The sequence below is a fragment of the Phoca vitulina genome, unplaced genomic scaffold, assembly GCF_004348235.1.
Source record: "Phoca vitulina isolate PV1807 unplaced genomic scaffold, GSC_HSeal_1.0 scaffold94, whole genome shotgun sequence".
NCBI classification, from domain to species: Eukaryota; Metazoa; Chordata; class Mammalia; order Carnivora; family Phocidae; genus Phoca; species Phoca vitulina.
In genome coordinates, this window is record NW_022589797.1 from 3,218,904 (window position 1) to 3,235,483 (window position 16,580).

Below are 16,580 nucleotides of genomic sequence, written 5' to 3' on the forward strand. Positions count from 1 at the left end.
TGGATCCCAAATTCCTCCCTCACCAACTTGGTCCCAGCCCAATCCAAGTCTGCCCAAGCTCTGACCTCATCCAAGACCCCAGCTTCACTTTTGACTCTTACGTCACCCTGACCCTGACAGTACACACCGGAAAGGAATAAAGGCAGGTGCCTCCCATGTCCAGGGGTATATTTCTCCCTTCCTGAAAGAAGCATTAATTATCCTGGGCCCACCAGAATCTGCAGAGTGGAGTGAGGGGCAGAGCCTCAGCCGTGGCGGGCAGCAGTGGAAGAGTTTGCTCCTTAAGGACAGCTTCTGACTGGGAAGCCCTCTGATTGCAGCCTCTCCCTGCCTCTCCCTGCTGAGTGACCTGCAGGGCAATTTGGGGTAGGGACCTGGACAATGCCCCATCAGACCTGGCTTGGTCTATTGGCACCCTCTAGAGGACAGTTCTATTAACTGGAGCTAGCTTCGGGCCACCAAATCCTACATGGTTTCCCCCCCAACTGAGGGGCTGCCTGGCCTCAGATGCTCCTGGGACTTACTGCCCACCGCCCACCACTCTGCCTGGCAGGTCTCCTCATAGTCTGCAGACCAGCAACCACTCCCTGTGTCTCAGCACCGAGTCACCTGCTCAAACACCACATTGCCCCATCCTTGGAGGCCCAGTAACGCCCTGGCTCCAGAAGTCCTCTCAGATGGCAGCTGATCCCCTAGCTCACTCAGGACCCCACCTTAGTCACTAAGTTTCTGCAGCCCTGGCCTGGTGCCCCACACTCTGCTCCAGCTTTGGCTCCTTCACAGAGGTCTTGCTTACTAGGGAGGCATTTTCCTGATGATGGGGCATAGGTTTCCCCTTCCCCTGCTCAGATGGGAGCTCCCAGAGGAGGAGGCCCAGGCTTCTTCTCTTCGCCAGAGACTAGGGACTCCAGAGGACCAGGCTTGGATTTCTATCTCCCCTCTCAGACCGGGGTTTCCCTGCCAACATGGCTTATGTGTCCTCCTTCCCCCGAGACTGGGAGGGGCCTGAGTTTCCCTTTCCACCTGCAGAGTGGGGGTTTCCTGAGGACTGAAGCAGGGTCTTCTCCCCAACCCCTCCACTGGCTGTTGATCTCCAGATCTTTCCATCTCCAGTCCCCATTCTGCACAGCTCTTCCCACAGCCAGGGCCTCAGGAGCCGTCTGGGGCCCTGGGAGGGCTTCCTCTGGCTTTGGGCTGGACACCTGGCTTGGAGGACAGGCCCTTCCTCTGGGACCCACCCTGAGCTCTACCTCTGACCTCACAAGGGCCGCCTTAGAACCTGGTCTCCGTGGCGCCGCTGGTCAGAGAAGGGATGTTATTTTAGGCAGTGTGTCTGGACTTGGCCCAAGTGGCACGGGCCAAACCCCTGCCCCACTGACCTCTCCCCTGGAGGAGCAGAGCAAAGCAGCGTGTGGGGCCACCCCAAGGGGGGTCGAGAGGCAGGCTCTAGACTGGGGACACAGGGACAGTGGAGTCCCAGCCGGGGGTGCTGCCAGAGCCCAGGACAGTCATGGAGGAACGATATCAAGAGCTGCTATAACTGAGAAGCCCCCAAGGTGGACGCTGAGGAACATAAGGCACTTCAGTAGAGTGAGTTGGACTCCAGGCAGGGCTGGGACAGGGGACCTCCCCTGCGACCCAGGCCTCAGAGTGCTACTTCCTGGGGACCATATGCGGGGGTGGAGAGATGACGACGGGACTAGCTGGGAAAGGAACCCCAGCTGGGAGCTGAAAGCCAGGATGTTTGTTCTGGTTTAGTCCTGAGTTGCTGTGTGACACAGGCATGTCCCACACTCTCTCTGGGCTTTAGTTCCCTTACCTGTAATTTGACTACTGGGAGGAAGAGCAGTGCCACCAAGGCTGGGGGGGCGGGGGGTTGGGCTGGCCTGTCAGGAGAGCGCTGGCCAGGGGACGAGGAGAGCACGCAGACCAGACCCTGGACCAAAGCAGAAGGCATGCAGATCAGAGAGATGGGTTGATTACTGGCTTAGCTGGAATGATTTCTCCCCTGGGAGTTCCCTCCTGAGAAGCAGGGGCTGGGGGCTGCAGGGTCCCGCAGGCAGGGCTAGGGTTGTGAACTTGTGCTGCAGCTACAGGGAATCTGGCTAAAGAAGTCCCAGAGTCCCGGGACTTACAGGGTGGGGAAACTCAAGGGTTACCTCTGTGTGGTCATTTGCGTGGACAATGGGAATACACTGGGGAATTTTCAGGAAAGGTAAGAGGGTAGACTTTGTTCTGAGGTGGAACTATGGACTAAATGAATTCTCAGGACCTCACTGTGTGTGTGTGTGTATGTGTGTGCGCATGCACCCAAGGAAAAGGCCCTGGAAAATCAGAATTTAAGTCAGCAGCAAGAGGGCTTGAGGTTATACTAAAGGCAGTAATACCCACATATGTGAGGGTGGAGCCACTGAGGGGAGGCTGTGGGCATCTCCACTGTCCAAAGCTGGGTTGCAACCTGGGGAAGTCAGGAGGACCTGTGAAGGGCCTGGTCCAGGGGTCCTGAGGCCAGCAAGGGTAGAGGGGGTGGGACTCCAGGGCCTTTCCCCATTGGCTGAAGCACATCCACACCCCTCCTTGCCAGCTTGGCTGGGTTGAGAGACTGGAACCAGCAGGACCTGTCCCTGTGGCTTCTCCCCCGGGGAGGCTGAGGTCTGATGAGAATGTGGGGCCAAGTTCTGTGTCCCCCAGCCCTAATGACCTCTCTTTGGCTCTGCAGCATCTAAAAATCTCAAAGACAGAACATGGTTCAATCAGATAAGAAGAGGCGGTAAGTACCCTACCCATTCTCCTCCAGCCTCCCATCCCCCACCCCCCAGCACATCCCTGTGCCCTTCCTTCCCTACTCTCAGCCTCTCCCTCATGGCAGCTGACCCTCCCAAACCCCCCTCCTTCCCATCCTCCACTGGGTCAGGAGGTCCAGAACAAGGGCCTCTCCCACCTGGGCCCTGGGCTGGGCCGTGGGGTGACAGGAGACTCAGACCTGGGTGAGGGCCAAAAGGTTGGTGAGTGGGGGGTTCTAGCTGCCTTTATGTAGGTGGTCACGCTCAACTGAACTGAACTCACTGCCTCTCACCGTTACGGGCTCAGGTCTCTTTGGGGTACAATAAAAGCCAAAGTCCTTGCAACAGCCCAGGCCCTGCCTATCTGGTCCCGGTTTCCTCTCTGACCTTTCCCCATGCCATCCCTGCTCTCTCCCACTCCAGTCACACTGACCTCCTTTCCTTTCCCTCAGACACGCTCAGAATCCTTCAGTGATTTTCCCTCTGCCAGAAATGCTCTTCCCTCACCTCCTCATGTCTGTCACCTTCTCATTGAGGCTTACCCCAACTGCTTTACTTAAAATCATACCCCACCCCCTTTTCCTTGCTCTGTTTTTCCCCATAGGCCATACTACCTTCTTTCTTTCTTTTTCTTTTTTTTCTTTTTAAGATTTTTAAAAAATTTATTTATGAGAGAGAGACAGACAGACAGACAGACAGAGAGTGCGAGTGGGGTGGGGGCAGGGGCAGAGGGAGAGGCAGACTCCCAGCCGAGTGTGGAGACTGACATGGGACTTGATCCCAGGACCCTGGGATCACAACCTGAGCCGAAGCCAGACGCTTAACCGACTGAGCCACCCAGGTGGCCCAGGCGCCACCCCCATAGTACCTTCTAACACGCAAATGTACTTGCTTATTGCATTTCATCGCTGCCTGCGAGCTCCACGTGAGCAGAGATTTTTGTTCACTCCTGGATAGAATGAATGGCTCCCCGTTGTGCTGGACTCTTTCTGGGTCTTTAGACACTGTTTCCAAAGACCCACTGGTGTCCCACAGACAACAAAGTTCCAGTTGAAAACAGCCTCCACACCCCAAGCCCACTCCTCCTCCTGTGGCCTCAGCTCAGCTCAGGATCCCTTTCTCCATTGCTCAAGCCAGACGTCGAGACTCTGTCCTTGACACTTCTGTCTCCCCATGCCTCATATCTAGTCACATCTAAAATATCTAGACTGTGCTCACTCCCACCATTCTTTCCACCACGACTCTCCTCCCTCACAGGCACATTAGGCCACCACCTGCCCACTCTTCAGAAGTCTCTGCAAGCCTCACCTCCCACCCCTGGCTTCTCATCTCTGATGGCGCTGCCGTTATCCATCAGACCCACTAGATGGAGCGATCCAAGGGTGGAGATTTGGTTTGTATACTGTACCGCTGGAGCTTGGCTGGTTTACAGGTGGTTGGTTGATTAGATCATTAAATGAGCTGGTGAATAGGAGATTCCGTTAGTTGGCCAAGTTGCTAGATTATTAGTTAGTTGAAGGGTTGGTTGGTGAGTTGTTAGCTATTTAGCTCTTTGGTTAGCAGATATTGCTTAGATAATTATCTGGTTGGCCGTTACCTTCTTGGCTTGTAGGCCAGTTTTCTCATTCTACACCCTTTCCTTGAGCTATCTCATCTCTGCCCAAGGACCAAATGACCACCTATGACCTCCAGATGTGTATCTCTAAACAAGACATGACCAGCTGCCTCCGTATTACTGGCCATCTCCACCTAGATGTCCAGGAGGCTCTTCAAACTCCACGCAGCCCGAGGGCCTCCTCATGCTCCTGCCTAAGCCTGCAGCTTCTCTCCTGTGCTCACTTGTCATTCTGCTGCTCTGCCTGAACCTGAGGTCATCACTGACCCTTCCCTCTCCATTTTCCTCTTCAATCAAACACCAAGTGTGTCATTTTCACTGTCTTCTAATCATCTCCACAGCACCTTCTTGGCTCAGGCTGCCGTCGCTGCTCAGGCTGTCTGTGGCAGAAGCTTCCTGATTGCTCGTCACACCCTCACTCCTGCTCTCTCATCCCAGCTCCCATAGAGGAGGCAATGCCGCTGCTTAAATCCTCCACCGAACCCCTGGCCCTCTGGGTCGAGTTCAGACTCCCTAACATGGGCCCTAAGGTCTTCTGCCATCTGGCCCTGTGCCCCTCTCTGCCCACCTCATGCTACTTTCTCTCCTCTCTCTGGCCAGCCCATCCTTGGGAAGTTCATCTACACATCACACGCTGTCTTAGCGGCAAGCCTCTGCCATGCCATTCCAATGCCCTGAACTTTCCCCTGCCTCCCCTGCTGCTCCTTCATCTGGCCAGCCTTCCATTCTCAACCTGTTTCCTCTCCTGTGGGAGACCCTCCCGCCCCCTCCTCTAGGTCGTTTGTTTCTTCTCTGCAATCTAGTGATGCCCACCTTTCACCTGTGGCAACACTCCTCACACTTTATAGCAATTCCTTCATTGTTTTTCCGCCTGAGAGCAGGGATCATGACAGTGTTCTTTACTACAGTGCTTGATCATAGTAGGCATTTGATAAATCTCTGGGTCAGTGGCTGGTTGGTGGTTATTTGTTGCTTAATGTGTCTTGCTTGCTGTGTGATGAGGAGGAAGGTGCCACGGTTGGAAAGTTCTCTTGGTGTCTTTGGCTTCTTGCTCTGTCCACCTCTCCACTATCTCTGTGGTACTTTCCCAGGACCCTCTTGGGTACCTGCCTGCTTCGGGCTACTCACAGTCACTTCTTCAGGGCTAAGAGGCTGGTTATAGTGGCAAGGAGACAACCCCCCCTCAATGCTTCATGGGAGCCAGAGTTGGATGGAAGTCAATAAATTGTCCCAGCAACTCTATATCCCTCTTCAGATGCTCAGCCCTTGGTTTGTTTCCCTGGGGTAAGGACAGAGCAAGGACCAGGTGGGTGAGATTAAACACAGGGTCTCAGCCAGAAAAGTAGAAGGTGTTTTATCCATGCCTGATTTACATTTCTTACTCCCTCTACTTATTCTGTGCTGCTGTGAGGCCGGGGAAATTTCAGGAAGCCTGGGGTGGGGGGTGATGTTGCTATCCCAGGCAGGATGAGGTAGTTGAGGGGCTGGGTCAGCTTCAGGCATTCAGCAGGGGGAGGGTCACCAGTCTGAACAAGCACTAACGACACTTAAATGGCTCTGTAGCCTTCTTCCTCCTCTTTAGCCTCCAGACTCCATCTCCTTCCCCAAACGAGAACTCTCTACTCCGCTCCCAACAGATGATGGGAACCCGTAACTCATTTTTTTGTCTATCTATCCATCCAAACATGCATTTATTAAACAGATATTTGTCCAGCATATACCATGTGCCAGGCCCTGTAAGAGGTTTTGGGGATCTAGTGGAGAGCACGACAGATGAATTCCCCAGTTCTCATTCATTGGACAATATCTATTGCACACCTACTCTGTGTTTGGCCCTGTGCTAGGCACTGAGCATACAACAGAGGGGAAGATCCAGTCCCTCCTTTCCTCCCTCCTCTCTCTCATTTGTTCATTCATTCGTTCACCACAGAAGTCTGTGTCCACCTGGTTGCGAGCCCGCTGCACTTTGCAGATGCTTTCCCCTCTGGCAGAACGTGATGGAAGTTTCAGGCCTCAGTCTTTACAGAGCCCTGAGCGGACTCTGCCACACCCTGTGTTGTTTGCAGAGTGCCTCCTATTAACAAGTCGTGCCTGATGCCTGGACTGTGTTCCCGAAGCTTGGGCTCCTACAGATAGGCAGGCAGGCAGATGGACAGCTGAGCTCCACTCTTCTGCCTGCTCTCTCCCATCTGCTTCTCCTCTGAGACTCAATGGCCCCACAGATGGCACTTTTCGGCTCCCCACTGCCTTCTCTGCAAAATGACCTCGTTAGTGCACCCTTCCCACTGGGCCAGTCCCCTCCAGAAAGAAGGGACCTAGCCTGGCCGTCTAGCACCAGTCCCTCTCCACATCCCTGTGGCTCTCAGTTATCTCGGATCCCAACTGTACCAGCTGCCCTGGGCAAGAGGGGGTGTGTGTGGGTAACCTCTGAGTTACCCATTAACTCAGACATGAGTTAAAGGGCCGATGGCAGCGAGTACAGTCAAGTCTCTTTCCTGCCCATGGGCTCGGGTTGCTGCTCTAGGTCCACCCGCAGCTCCAAGATGGTCTCATCGCCCGTGGTCATAACAAGGATGCAAGCAATCATGCAGAAGGAGATGGTGCGAGAGTTCCTGGCCGAGTTCATGAGCACGTACGTCATGATGGTGAGTGGGGAGGAGGCACAGGGTGGGTGGGCTCTGAGGGAGGGACAGGCACCCCAGGACCTCAGGAGGGTGGGGCTCAGTGAAGGCAATCCATGACCCCCTCCCCACCACTGACCCCTGGGTCACATTATCCATTCTCCAGCCTTGGAGCGGGAATCCTGAAGGAGAAGCATAAGAAAGTAAAGAGAGAGGCTTTCTCTTTCTCGCCATCCTTTAGGGAAAGAAAGAGATCATAATATGTGGGGGCAGAACAAAACCATGGGCTGGGGCACAGGTGTCAGGGGGCATGGCTGGAAGTGGGGAGAAGGGAAACTAAGGGTACAGAGATTAGAGAGAAGTGTCATTGAGCATCATGCTTTGAGAATCCTGAGGGCCATGAGGAGACGCTGAAGGTTTTCAAGCTGGGGAGTGATGTGTTCAGATTTGGATTTTAGAAGGTGGTTTGGGGTGCAGTGTGAGCACCCCAGCAGAACTGGCAGAACTGGTGGGAGGGGAAGCAGTTAAGAGGCTGTTGACCTAGTGATAGAGGGAGGGTGGTGACTGGTCCAGGGATGGGGAAGAAAGCACACATTTGAGGGACTTGTGGAGGAACCTAGACTTTGCAAGCAGCGGATGAGGGGTAAGTGCTGAGGAGGAGGCCATTCTGGAGCCTGGGGCCCACTTCCAGGTGAGAGGCTAGGTCAGTTTGGGTGTGCTCAGGTGAGGTGCCAGTGGAGACATCTGGGGGCTTGGATATAGAGGTCTGGAGCTCAAGAGAGGGACTTGGGCTGGAAGTAAGGAGTTAGAGCTCATCAGAATATGGATGGTGGTTATAAAACTGTCCAGTGAGAGTGTATAGAAAGAGAAAAAAAATAAGTTGAGGACAGAACCCTAAAGAGGAGCATGCAAAGAAGCCTGAGGAGGAGAGGCCAGAAAGGTGGGAGGAGAAGAGGGGGAGACCTGTTATAGAAGGGAGGGTCCACAAGGAGGGGCTGGTCAGCAGTGGGAGGCTGCAGACAGGCCAGAGAAAGTGACTCCTGGCAAGGGTCTGTAGGGATTGGCAAGATGGAGGCCACTGGAGACCTCGACAAGGGCTCTTTTACTGGCTGATGGGACAGAAACCCGACTGTAGATGGGATGTGAGGTTTCTTAGAAACTCCCCCTCTCTCCGCATGCAGGACATATGTGCTGGTCTCTTGTCATGATAAGTGCTCTCAACTGCCCTCCCCTCCCTGCCTCCTGCCCTCTCCCCTTTCCCCATTACCTGCCCTCCTGTTTTGACTCCTGAGCTGTGAGGACAGCAACTGGATGGGGTCCAGCTTTAATCCAGGGTGAAGTCATTCATTTATGACAAGACATTCCAGCCTCGTGAGGGCTGTTAAACCTTGGAACCATAGAGTGAGGAGGGTGCCTCCTCAGAGAGCTCTTAGGAGAAGCCGGCACCACCCACATGCACTGATGCCTTCCCATGTCCCTGTTTCTCTTCCTTTTATTGAGATTATTATTGAGCGCCTACTGCATGCCAGACATGATGATGCCAAACCCCTTACATATAGTATTTTCTCAAATCCTCACAGCAAAGTGTTGTGCTCCTCTTACGAGGGAGGTTCTATTATTATCCCCATTTCACAGATGGGGAAACTGAGCCTCCATGAGACTAAGTTACTTGTCCAAGGTCACATTTTAAGTTCAGATTAAATCCAGTCCAACCTAATATCATAGTCTTGACCCTTAGTCTCTATACTCTCTGTTCCTTCGCTTAGCTATGACAGAATTTACAACACTCTGGTTTATTAATTCTCCCCCAGCTGAGGTAAGGCCCTCACTTTCAGGCCTTTGGTAGTCTCTGGGCCTCAATTTCTCCATCTGTAGAAGAGGAGCAGAAATATTTGCCAGGCAGATATGCTGTGAGGATGGAAGGGAAATCACACTTATAAAAGAACTCTGTGAGGTTTAAGCTCATCTAGGACATTGTGTTGTTATTTTCAGTTTTGGGCCTGTGCCAAGAAGTGGGGGCTTTTTCAGTTATAGGAAGCTCAGTGAGTCATCAGGGCGAAGGTTTTGCCAGAAAAACTAGTGTGACCTTGGGCCCCATTTACTGCAGCCAGGATGAGGGAAGTGGACTGTTCTACTCTGCAGCCTCCCGGGGTGCTGTGCTCAGGACTGGCCTCGTGCTTATGGGGACCGAAATAGGCCGGGCCACATTCACTGGGCATGGACAGGAGGGGCTGGGCCAGTAGGGGCCTGGAAAAGCAGCTGTCGACAGGAGCCATAAAGGGAGGAGTTGCAAACTTGCACGCTATGGGGGCCAGAGTGAACTCAGAGTGGTGGGGACTGTGGCTAAGGGCAGAGTGCCGGCCTGTGCAAAGCATCTCTGCCACCACCCCAGCGGACGGCTGCCACGCAGGGTGCAATGCTGGCCAGCGTTGCCCGAGTTTCTGATTCTTCCAGAGAGCCTGAAACTTCTGGTCGTCAAAACCAAGTTGCCCAAACAAAACCTGTGTTCTGGAGAGACTGGCCCCTGGGCTGCCAGTTGGCAACCCTGATACAGGAGATCATGTGGGGTTTAGTCGCTCATTCATTATTTTTAGCAAATGGTTTAGAGCTCGTACTTGGAAATGTGAACCCTCGGTCTTCAGACCCTCCATGCGTGCTCCAGCCCCTGCACCTCCTGACCCTCCCCACGCCTGTCAGTCCGTCCTGGCCTCACTCCCCACCCCCATGTCCCATCTGTTCCTGTCCTCTCCTGCCTCATCCTACCCTTGGCCCTAAGCCTGCCTGTCTCTGGGCTCCCCTGCACCTGTCTTGGAGCTCTTGGGGGACCTACATGGTCCTGCTCAACTGTCTCTTCCCTACCCTATCCAGCCTATTCCACTTGTTCTCAGACTTTCCCAAAGCTGTACTCTGTACTCTGTACTCTGCGCCCCCCACCCTTTTTTTTTTTAAATCAGCAAATGGCTTGATTTCTAGCTTGACAGAGAAAACCATCAGGCAGGCTTCCCCTGTCTGGCTCCTCACCCACCTGTCCCTGCAGCCCCAGACTCCACTTACCTGTGCATCCATGTATTCCCCCTCCTTGGCTAGGGCAGGGCCCCTCCTCCATGGAGGGCCCTCCACTCCTGCACCAGTCCCACCCTCCAGTCTACTCAGGTACTTAGTTCCATCCTGAGGGAGAACCTCTCCTTCTCTCAGCCTTACCACACTGAAGTCTCTCTACTTAAACTGGCACAACACAAAACATTCCTCCCTTCCCCCTGTGAGCCCCTTCAATGATCACGCTCTCCCTCCCTCCCTTCTCAGGCAGGATCTCAAAGAGCTGTCTGCACTGGTATCCTTTAACTCTTCTTCATCACCTACTTACCTCTCAATTTCTGGGACCTGGTTTCTGTTCCCATGGCCTGATGATGCAGTGCTCACCACTTTTTCAGGCCTTTATGCCCTTGACCAGGAGGCTGCATGTGACCATGGGGACCACACTCTCCTGGGAAACTCTGCTGCTCTCTGGTGTCCAGGGCACATTCTCCCTTTGCTTCTCTCCCATTTCAACACCTGCTCCAGCCAGGGTTTCTAATGCCAACCCACCGGGGGACAGCCCGCAGCCGACCTCCTCTCATTTTCATCCTCCCCGACGGCTTCAGCTATAGCTCCCATGTCGATTCTCCAGCCTTTCTTTTTCGAAAACACTAGAACAGAGCTGTGTAAGGGAAATACAATATGACCCACATTTGTAATTTTTAAAAAATTTTTAGTAGCCACATTAAAGAGGTAAAAAGCAACAGGTGAAATTAATTCGAATAATTATTGCACTTAATCCATATAGCCAAAATATTACCAGTTCAACACATCATCAATATAAAATTATTAATAAGATATTCTACATTCTCTTTCTCCTACTAAGTCTTTGAAATCTGGTATGTACTTTACACTTAGAGCAGGTCTCAGTTTGGACTGGCCACATTTCAAGTACTTAATAGCTGCATGTGGCTAGTGGCCATCATATTGGAGGATGAATCTACACTTCCATTTCCAGCCCCCTCGATATCTATAGGTCCCTCAGAGACAGCGTTATCTAAAGCACATGGAATTCTCAAAGGAGGTGCCCTCCGAGTATGGCTTTAAAGTAGAGTATTGATTTTTCAGAATCTGGGATCAGGTACTCCAGACAGAGGGAATAGCACACGCAAAACCACAGAAGCATTAGAAAACAAGGCAGGCAGGGAGCAGTGTGGTTGTTTGGTGCTGAGGCTGTTTGGCACAGCTGACTGCCTAGATGCAAATCCTGGCTCCCTCTGTGCAGGCTGTGTGCTTTGGACAAGCCGCTCAACTTCTCTAGGACTTGGTTAACAATCTGTCAAATGGGGAGAATAAGAGCACCTAACACAAAGGCTGGTGTGGTGTAAGGGTTAAAGGAGGTGATAGATATAACTTGCTTACAAGTGCCTGACACACAATAAGTGATTAATAAGTGGTTATTATGGTTTAGTAGTAATACTATTGCTTAACATAGAGAACACTGAGTAGATATGAAACTGAGAGGCAGAGGGATAAAATTATACAGGGTCTTAAATGGTGGCCTACTGAGTTTGGACTTTATCTTAGAAATGGAGGGGAGCCAGTAAATGTTTGAACAAGGGCAGACATGATCAAATTTTTCTGTTAGAAAGGTCACTCTGGCTGCAAGGAGGAGGCTGGGTGAGATCTGGATAGAGTGCAGGCAAAGCTGACTGGGTGTGGGGGATGAGGGAGAGGAAGCTCTCATTTGTGACATCTAAGTTTCTGGCTTGGCCAGCTGGATGGAGAACATAGGATGAGGATCACATTTTCTGAGAGATGGTGAGCTTTCAACATAGAACCTTTGAAAAACCCATAGATGCCTTTGAAAAACCCGGATTCCCAGTAGGTATTTGAAGATAGGGATTTAGCTCCTAGGTGGAGCTTTTGGGCATTTTAGTGCATCAGGCATATCTGAAGCCATAGATCTGGTCAGAAGGCCCAGGAAGAGTGCCTGGGGAGAGACGTGACAGGGGCTAAAGATGGAGCCCTGGGGTCATCCATATTCACGAGGCAGATGAAGGAAGAATGTGGGAAGGAACTGTAGAGAGGGAGGCTATGGAGGTAAGAGGAAACCAGGAGAGACAGAGATGTCATGGAGGCCAAAAAGGAGGGACTTTCCAGAAGCACAGAGTGGTTAAGAAGGTCAAAGTTAGCAAAGTCAAGTAAGACAATGGCTAAAGGGACCTGGAGGAAATCAGGAGGCTGGAACCCTCGGGGAGAGCTTTGGTGTCCGTGACATGTGGAAGCAGGAGCCAGATTGAAGAGGGAGAGCTAGGGAAGGGATCAAGGAGCCAGCCAGTGTGTTCTTTCCTAGAGCCTGGCCCACACAGGGAGGGGGTGTCCAGGGGTTCACAGCAGGAAGAAAGAGACCTGAGTCCGTGGGAGCTGTCAAGGGGAGGGTGGAAGATACAGGCAAGAGGGGAGTGCCTGCAGAGGGATAGAGAGGCTGGGCACGGGAGCCAGAGCTGAAGGGGAAGGTGGGTATGGATTCTGGTGGGAGCTGCAGGAGATTGAGTGAGGGCCTAGCTTCAGGCCTCTAATCTCCCTGTGAAGGAGGTCAGTGGGGGGTATCTTCTGAGGTGATGCAGCAGTTACAGGTGGGCAAGAGCAAGAAGTTCAGAAATGACACCTGAGGGCAATGGAACTGTTGCTGAAGGCAAGCGGAGTAGAACCTCACTGGGCTTCCGGGGCCGCTGTGTGTGTAGGGGGTGGGGTTCTGACAGAGTCCAGGCCAGTTTGGAGATCCCTTGAAGAAACTTCCTGCAGGTTGGGTTGAAGTGTAAGATACTCTGAGGGGTTCAGTCCACATCAACCATGCCCTCCTTGAAGCCCTGCCCCCTACCCTGAACGTCAGGTGGGCTTGGGGTCTAGGGGCCTGGATGTGTCCTTAAGAGCCCCTGACATTGCCACTTCCCTCCCAGCTCCTTGTACAGCCCCACCCAGCTCTCGCTGGTCACATCATAAAGGGAAGTCAGGGAGGAAAATTTCTGGAGGAAGAGGGCATAGCAGAGGGTCTCCAAGGGCAATGCACAGTGGCCTGGGGCATAGGGGTGAGGAGCCCAATCTGAGCCCGAGCCCTCCTGTGAGGTTGGGGCTTCTGTGCAGGTGGTCCCCTCAGAGGCCCTCCCTTGCAGGTGTTTGGCCTCGGCTCCGTGGCCCATATGGTTCTAGGAGGTAAATTTGGGAGCTTCCTCGGTGTCAACTTGGGTTTTGGCTTCGGAGTCACCATGGGAGTGCACATGGCTGGGAACATCTCTGGTGAGTGAGCCCGGGGCCCCATCTGATCAGCAAGGACAGGTGTCCCCTTGCAGGCTCTTCCTGCCTACCTCCAGCCAGCCCCTTCTCCAAGTCCACCTGAACCCGATCCTCACTGGCCATGGGGGGAGGGAGAACGCCCTGAACCCCTTTCTTCAGACCCTCTCTGCCCAGAATCTTCCTAAGCCCCCCTGGACCCCCCATTTTTACTAGCTGGGTCAACTTAGGCAAGTTATTTAACTTCTCTGTCTCTCACTTTCTTTAATGGTGAAATGGAGATGGTGGTCCTTGCCTCGTGGGGTCATTGTGAGGATTAAATGAGTCCATTCCATAAATACTAGCTGTTATTGTTATTTTTGCTCTCATTATTTTTAAAGATTTTACTTATTTATTTGACAGAGAGAGACAGCAAGAGAGGGAACACAAGCAGGGGGAGTGGGAGAGGGAGAAGCAGGCCTCCCCCTGAGCAGGGAGCCCGATGCGGGGCTCGATCCCAGGACCCTGGGATCATGCCCTGAGCTGAAGGCAGACGCTTAACGACTGAGCCACCCAGGCGCCACACTCTCATATTGTTTCTTATTATTGTTTGTCTCTGCTCTCACACCTCTGACACTTCTGCCCCTCCCCGCAGGGGCCCACATGAATGCAGCCTTGACCTTCACCAACTGTGCACTAGGCCGCATGTCCTGGAAGAAGTTTCCCGTGTACATCCTGGGTCAGTTTCTGGGTTCCTTCCTGGCTGCTGCCACCGTCTACTGCCTCTTCTATTGTGAGTGTCCTGCCCTGGGTTGTCCATCTCTGGCCTCAGCCTCGTCCTCTGAAAAATGGGCAGATCCAAGCCCAGTGTTCTGGTCTGTGAAAACATCTGGGAGAGAAAGCCTTGGAGCTGCTCCCCACCCCTGGATCCTACAGCCTTAACCCTGGGACTCCAGTGGGGTTTAGCTGGTGGCAGCTTCACACTCAGTCTGTGTCTCCACAGCAGCCATTATCGAATTTTCGGGCGGACATCTGACAGTGACTGGTCCCGTAGCCACCGCTAGCATTTTTGCCACCTACCTTCCTGACCACTCAACGTTGTGGAGGGGCTTCCTGGATGAGGTCAGTTGTCCAGTGTGGGTTCCCCTCCTCAAGCCCCCCCACCTAGCAGGCAGCCCTCCCAGTAGAAAGGACAAGAACTCTGGATAGGGTCTCTGCCGGTGGGTTGGGGCTGGGGGCACTGCTGAAGCTCTGTGGTTTGGCTAGGGGCCCCAGGGGGCTGCCACGGTGTCTGCTCCCCAGGTGCTAGTGACAGGGATGCTCCAGCTATGTCTCTTCGCCATCACGGACAAGGAGAACAACCCAGCACTGCAAGGGACACAGGCCCTGGTGATTGGCATCCTCGTTTTTGTCATTGGAGTGTCCCTGGGCATGAACACAGGATATGCCATGAACCCATCCCGGGACCTGCCTCCCCGCTTCTTCACTTACATTGCTGGCTGGGGTATACAGGTCTTCAGGTACTGCCCTGCCCAGCCCATTCCTGCAAGTTTTCTATGGTGCCCTACATGCAGAGGGGCGGGGGGTGAGGAGCAGCACAGGAGAGTCCTGCCCAACTCCCAGGTGGCCTGGGGAGACAGGTGTGAGCACCTCCCTTTCCCCCAGATCAGCACCGATGCAGATCCTGCTCTTGGACTGAATGTCAATCCTGCCCCAGACCAGCCCTGTCCCTGAATCAGGCTGAAGCTGACCTGGCAGGCTCAGGGGCGACTCTTAGGCTAGAATGGGGATCACTCCTCTACTCTCAGGCCCTACTCCCTGTCTCAGCCTGAGTGGATGCGGGTATTGTGCTGGGCATCAGTCCCCTCAGCAGGCCTCTGCCTCTTGCCTGCAGGGCCCGGGACTGGTGGTGGGTGCCAGTGGTGGCACCGCTCCTAGGTGCCTATTTAGGTGGCATCATCTACTTGGTCTTCATTGGCTCCACCGTCGCACGGAGGCCCCAGATACTGGAGGACTCCATGGTGTATGAAGACCGCAGAATACCCGTGTTGCCCAAGACCATGCCAAACCCACCCATGACCTCTCCCCTCACCCCTGTCTCTGTGTCTCCCATCAACAGACCTTCAGTCCGAACTGTCCCACCCTTAAGTGACCCCATCCACCTAGAGCACTTCTAAGAAAGATTATTTGTGACCCTATCCCCCCACTCTAATAAAGAAAGCCTTGTCCAACACAGCGGCACCCCCACTTCCTGGGTGCCTCCTGTGGTTGGCTTCCCTACTGGATTCTTCCAGGAACTCCAGGGTTATGCAGTAGCCCAAGGCTGGAGCACAGAGCTAAGAGGTCTCTAACTCCTTCCAGCCTTGGGAACTGGGGTGCCCCCGGGGAGAATGGGGGAAGAGCCGATCTACGGCCTCAGTAGGAACAGGAGATTAAAGGATGCCAGACACAGAATGGTGGACTTTCAGGCATAGGGTAGGGAAGGGATGGTTTTGGGGAAAGGACAACAGCTAGCTGCGGGTAAGCTCTGGGGATACGGTGAGCTGCCCTGGGATGAGACTCTAGACTCTCCCTTAGTTCTGGCTAGTCCTTGGACCAGACAAAGCAAGGCCCAAGCATGTAGATCTGAGTTTCTCAAACTTTTTTTTCATTATTGCTTCCCTCGGAAGCCTTTTAGACATTTTCTTTCTTAATCACACAGTATTTTAATACCACAGATGTACTATATATCTGTTTCAGTATTGTGTATATAGATTTGTGCCTTATACAAAATAGAGTAAGATTTTTTCATCTTCCATTTCCATGAATCAATGTTCTTACCTTTGGAGGCAAAATCACCCCCCCACCTTGTAAATGCCTGATGTAGACTGAAAGTAGGTAAAGGGTTGGATTCCTCTTTCTTCTACTGGTGTCAGAGCTCTCCCACACTAAGGAATTCCAGAGTCAGAAGAAAGATGCAGAGAAGGAAGTTCTTCCAAAAGGTACAGAGACAGGAAATGGCTTCATGGGGTTCAGGGGGACAGGCACAGAGGTTGGGTGGAGGTGGGGCAGCCAGCATCCCCACCCACTCTGGGATCAAGCGGGAATTACCCTGCTTTCTGGGACTCAGAGGCAGCATCACCCATGGTTTCTGTCATTGTGCATTCAGCCTTTCAACAATTATTGAGAACCTCCTGTGTGCAGGCCCTGCCTGGGCACTGGAGATGTTGAAGTGGATGAGGCTGGACCTCTGCCTTCGAGGAGCACAGTCTAATGAGGATGGATAGTCATGAG

At 53.1% G+C, this 16,580-nt stretch overlaps 1 protein-coding gene across 1 annotated transcript; it reads left to right on the plus strand.

Annotated features, from left to right (window-relative positions):
• The first annotated feature begins 2,719 nt into the window (after positions 1-2,719).
• Positions 2,720-15,506, plus strand: AQP7 (aquaporin 7). The gene is made up of 7 exons (XM_032396909.1): positions 2,720-2,770; positions 6,923-7,043; positions 13,211-13,334; positions 13,963-14,100; positions 14,311-14,429; positions 14,610-14,827; positions 15,202-15,506. Exons 1-7 carry the CDS (start codon positions 2,745-2,747, stop codon positions 15,482-15,484), a joined length of 1,029 nt encoding a protein of 342 aa, XP_032252800.1. The 5' UTR covers positions 2,720-2,744; the 3' UTR covers positions 15,485-15,506.
• Positions 15,507-16,580: the final 1,074 nt, after the last annotated feature.

What these genes read in the sequence shown, in the direction of transcription:
- AQP7 (XM_032396909.1), top strand. Translation starts at nt 2,745, where the DNA reads ATGGTTCAATCAGATAAGAAGAGGCG. An exon ending in TGAGCACGTACGTCATGATG is followed by an intron (nt 7,044 to 13,210) that starts GTGAGTGGGGAG and finishes CCTCCCTTGCAG; the next exon opens with GTGTTTGGCCTCGGCTCCGT. An exon ending in TGGGGTATACAGGTCTTCAG is followed by an intron (nt 14,828 to 15,201) that starts GTACTGCCCTGC and finishes TCTTGCCTGCAG; the next exon opens with GGCCCGGGACTGGTGGTGGG.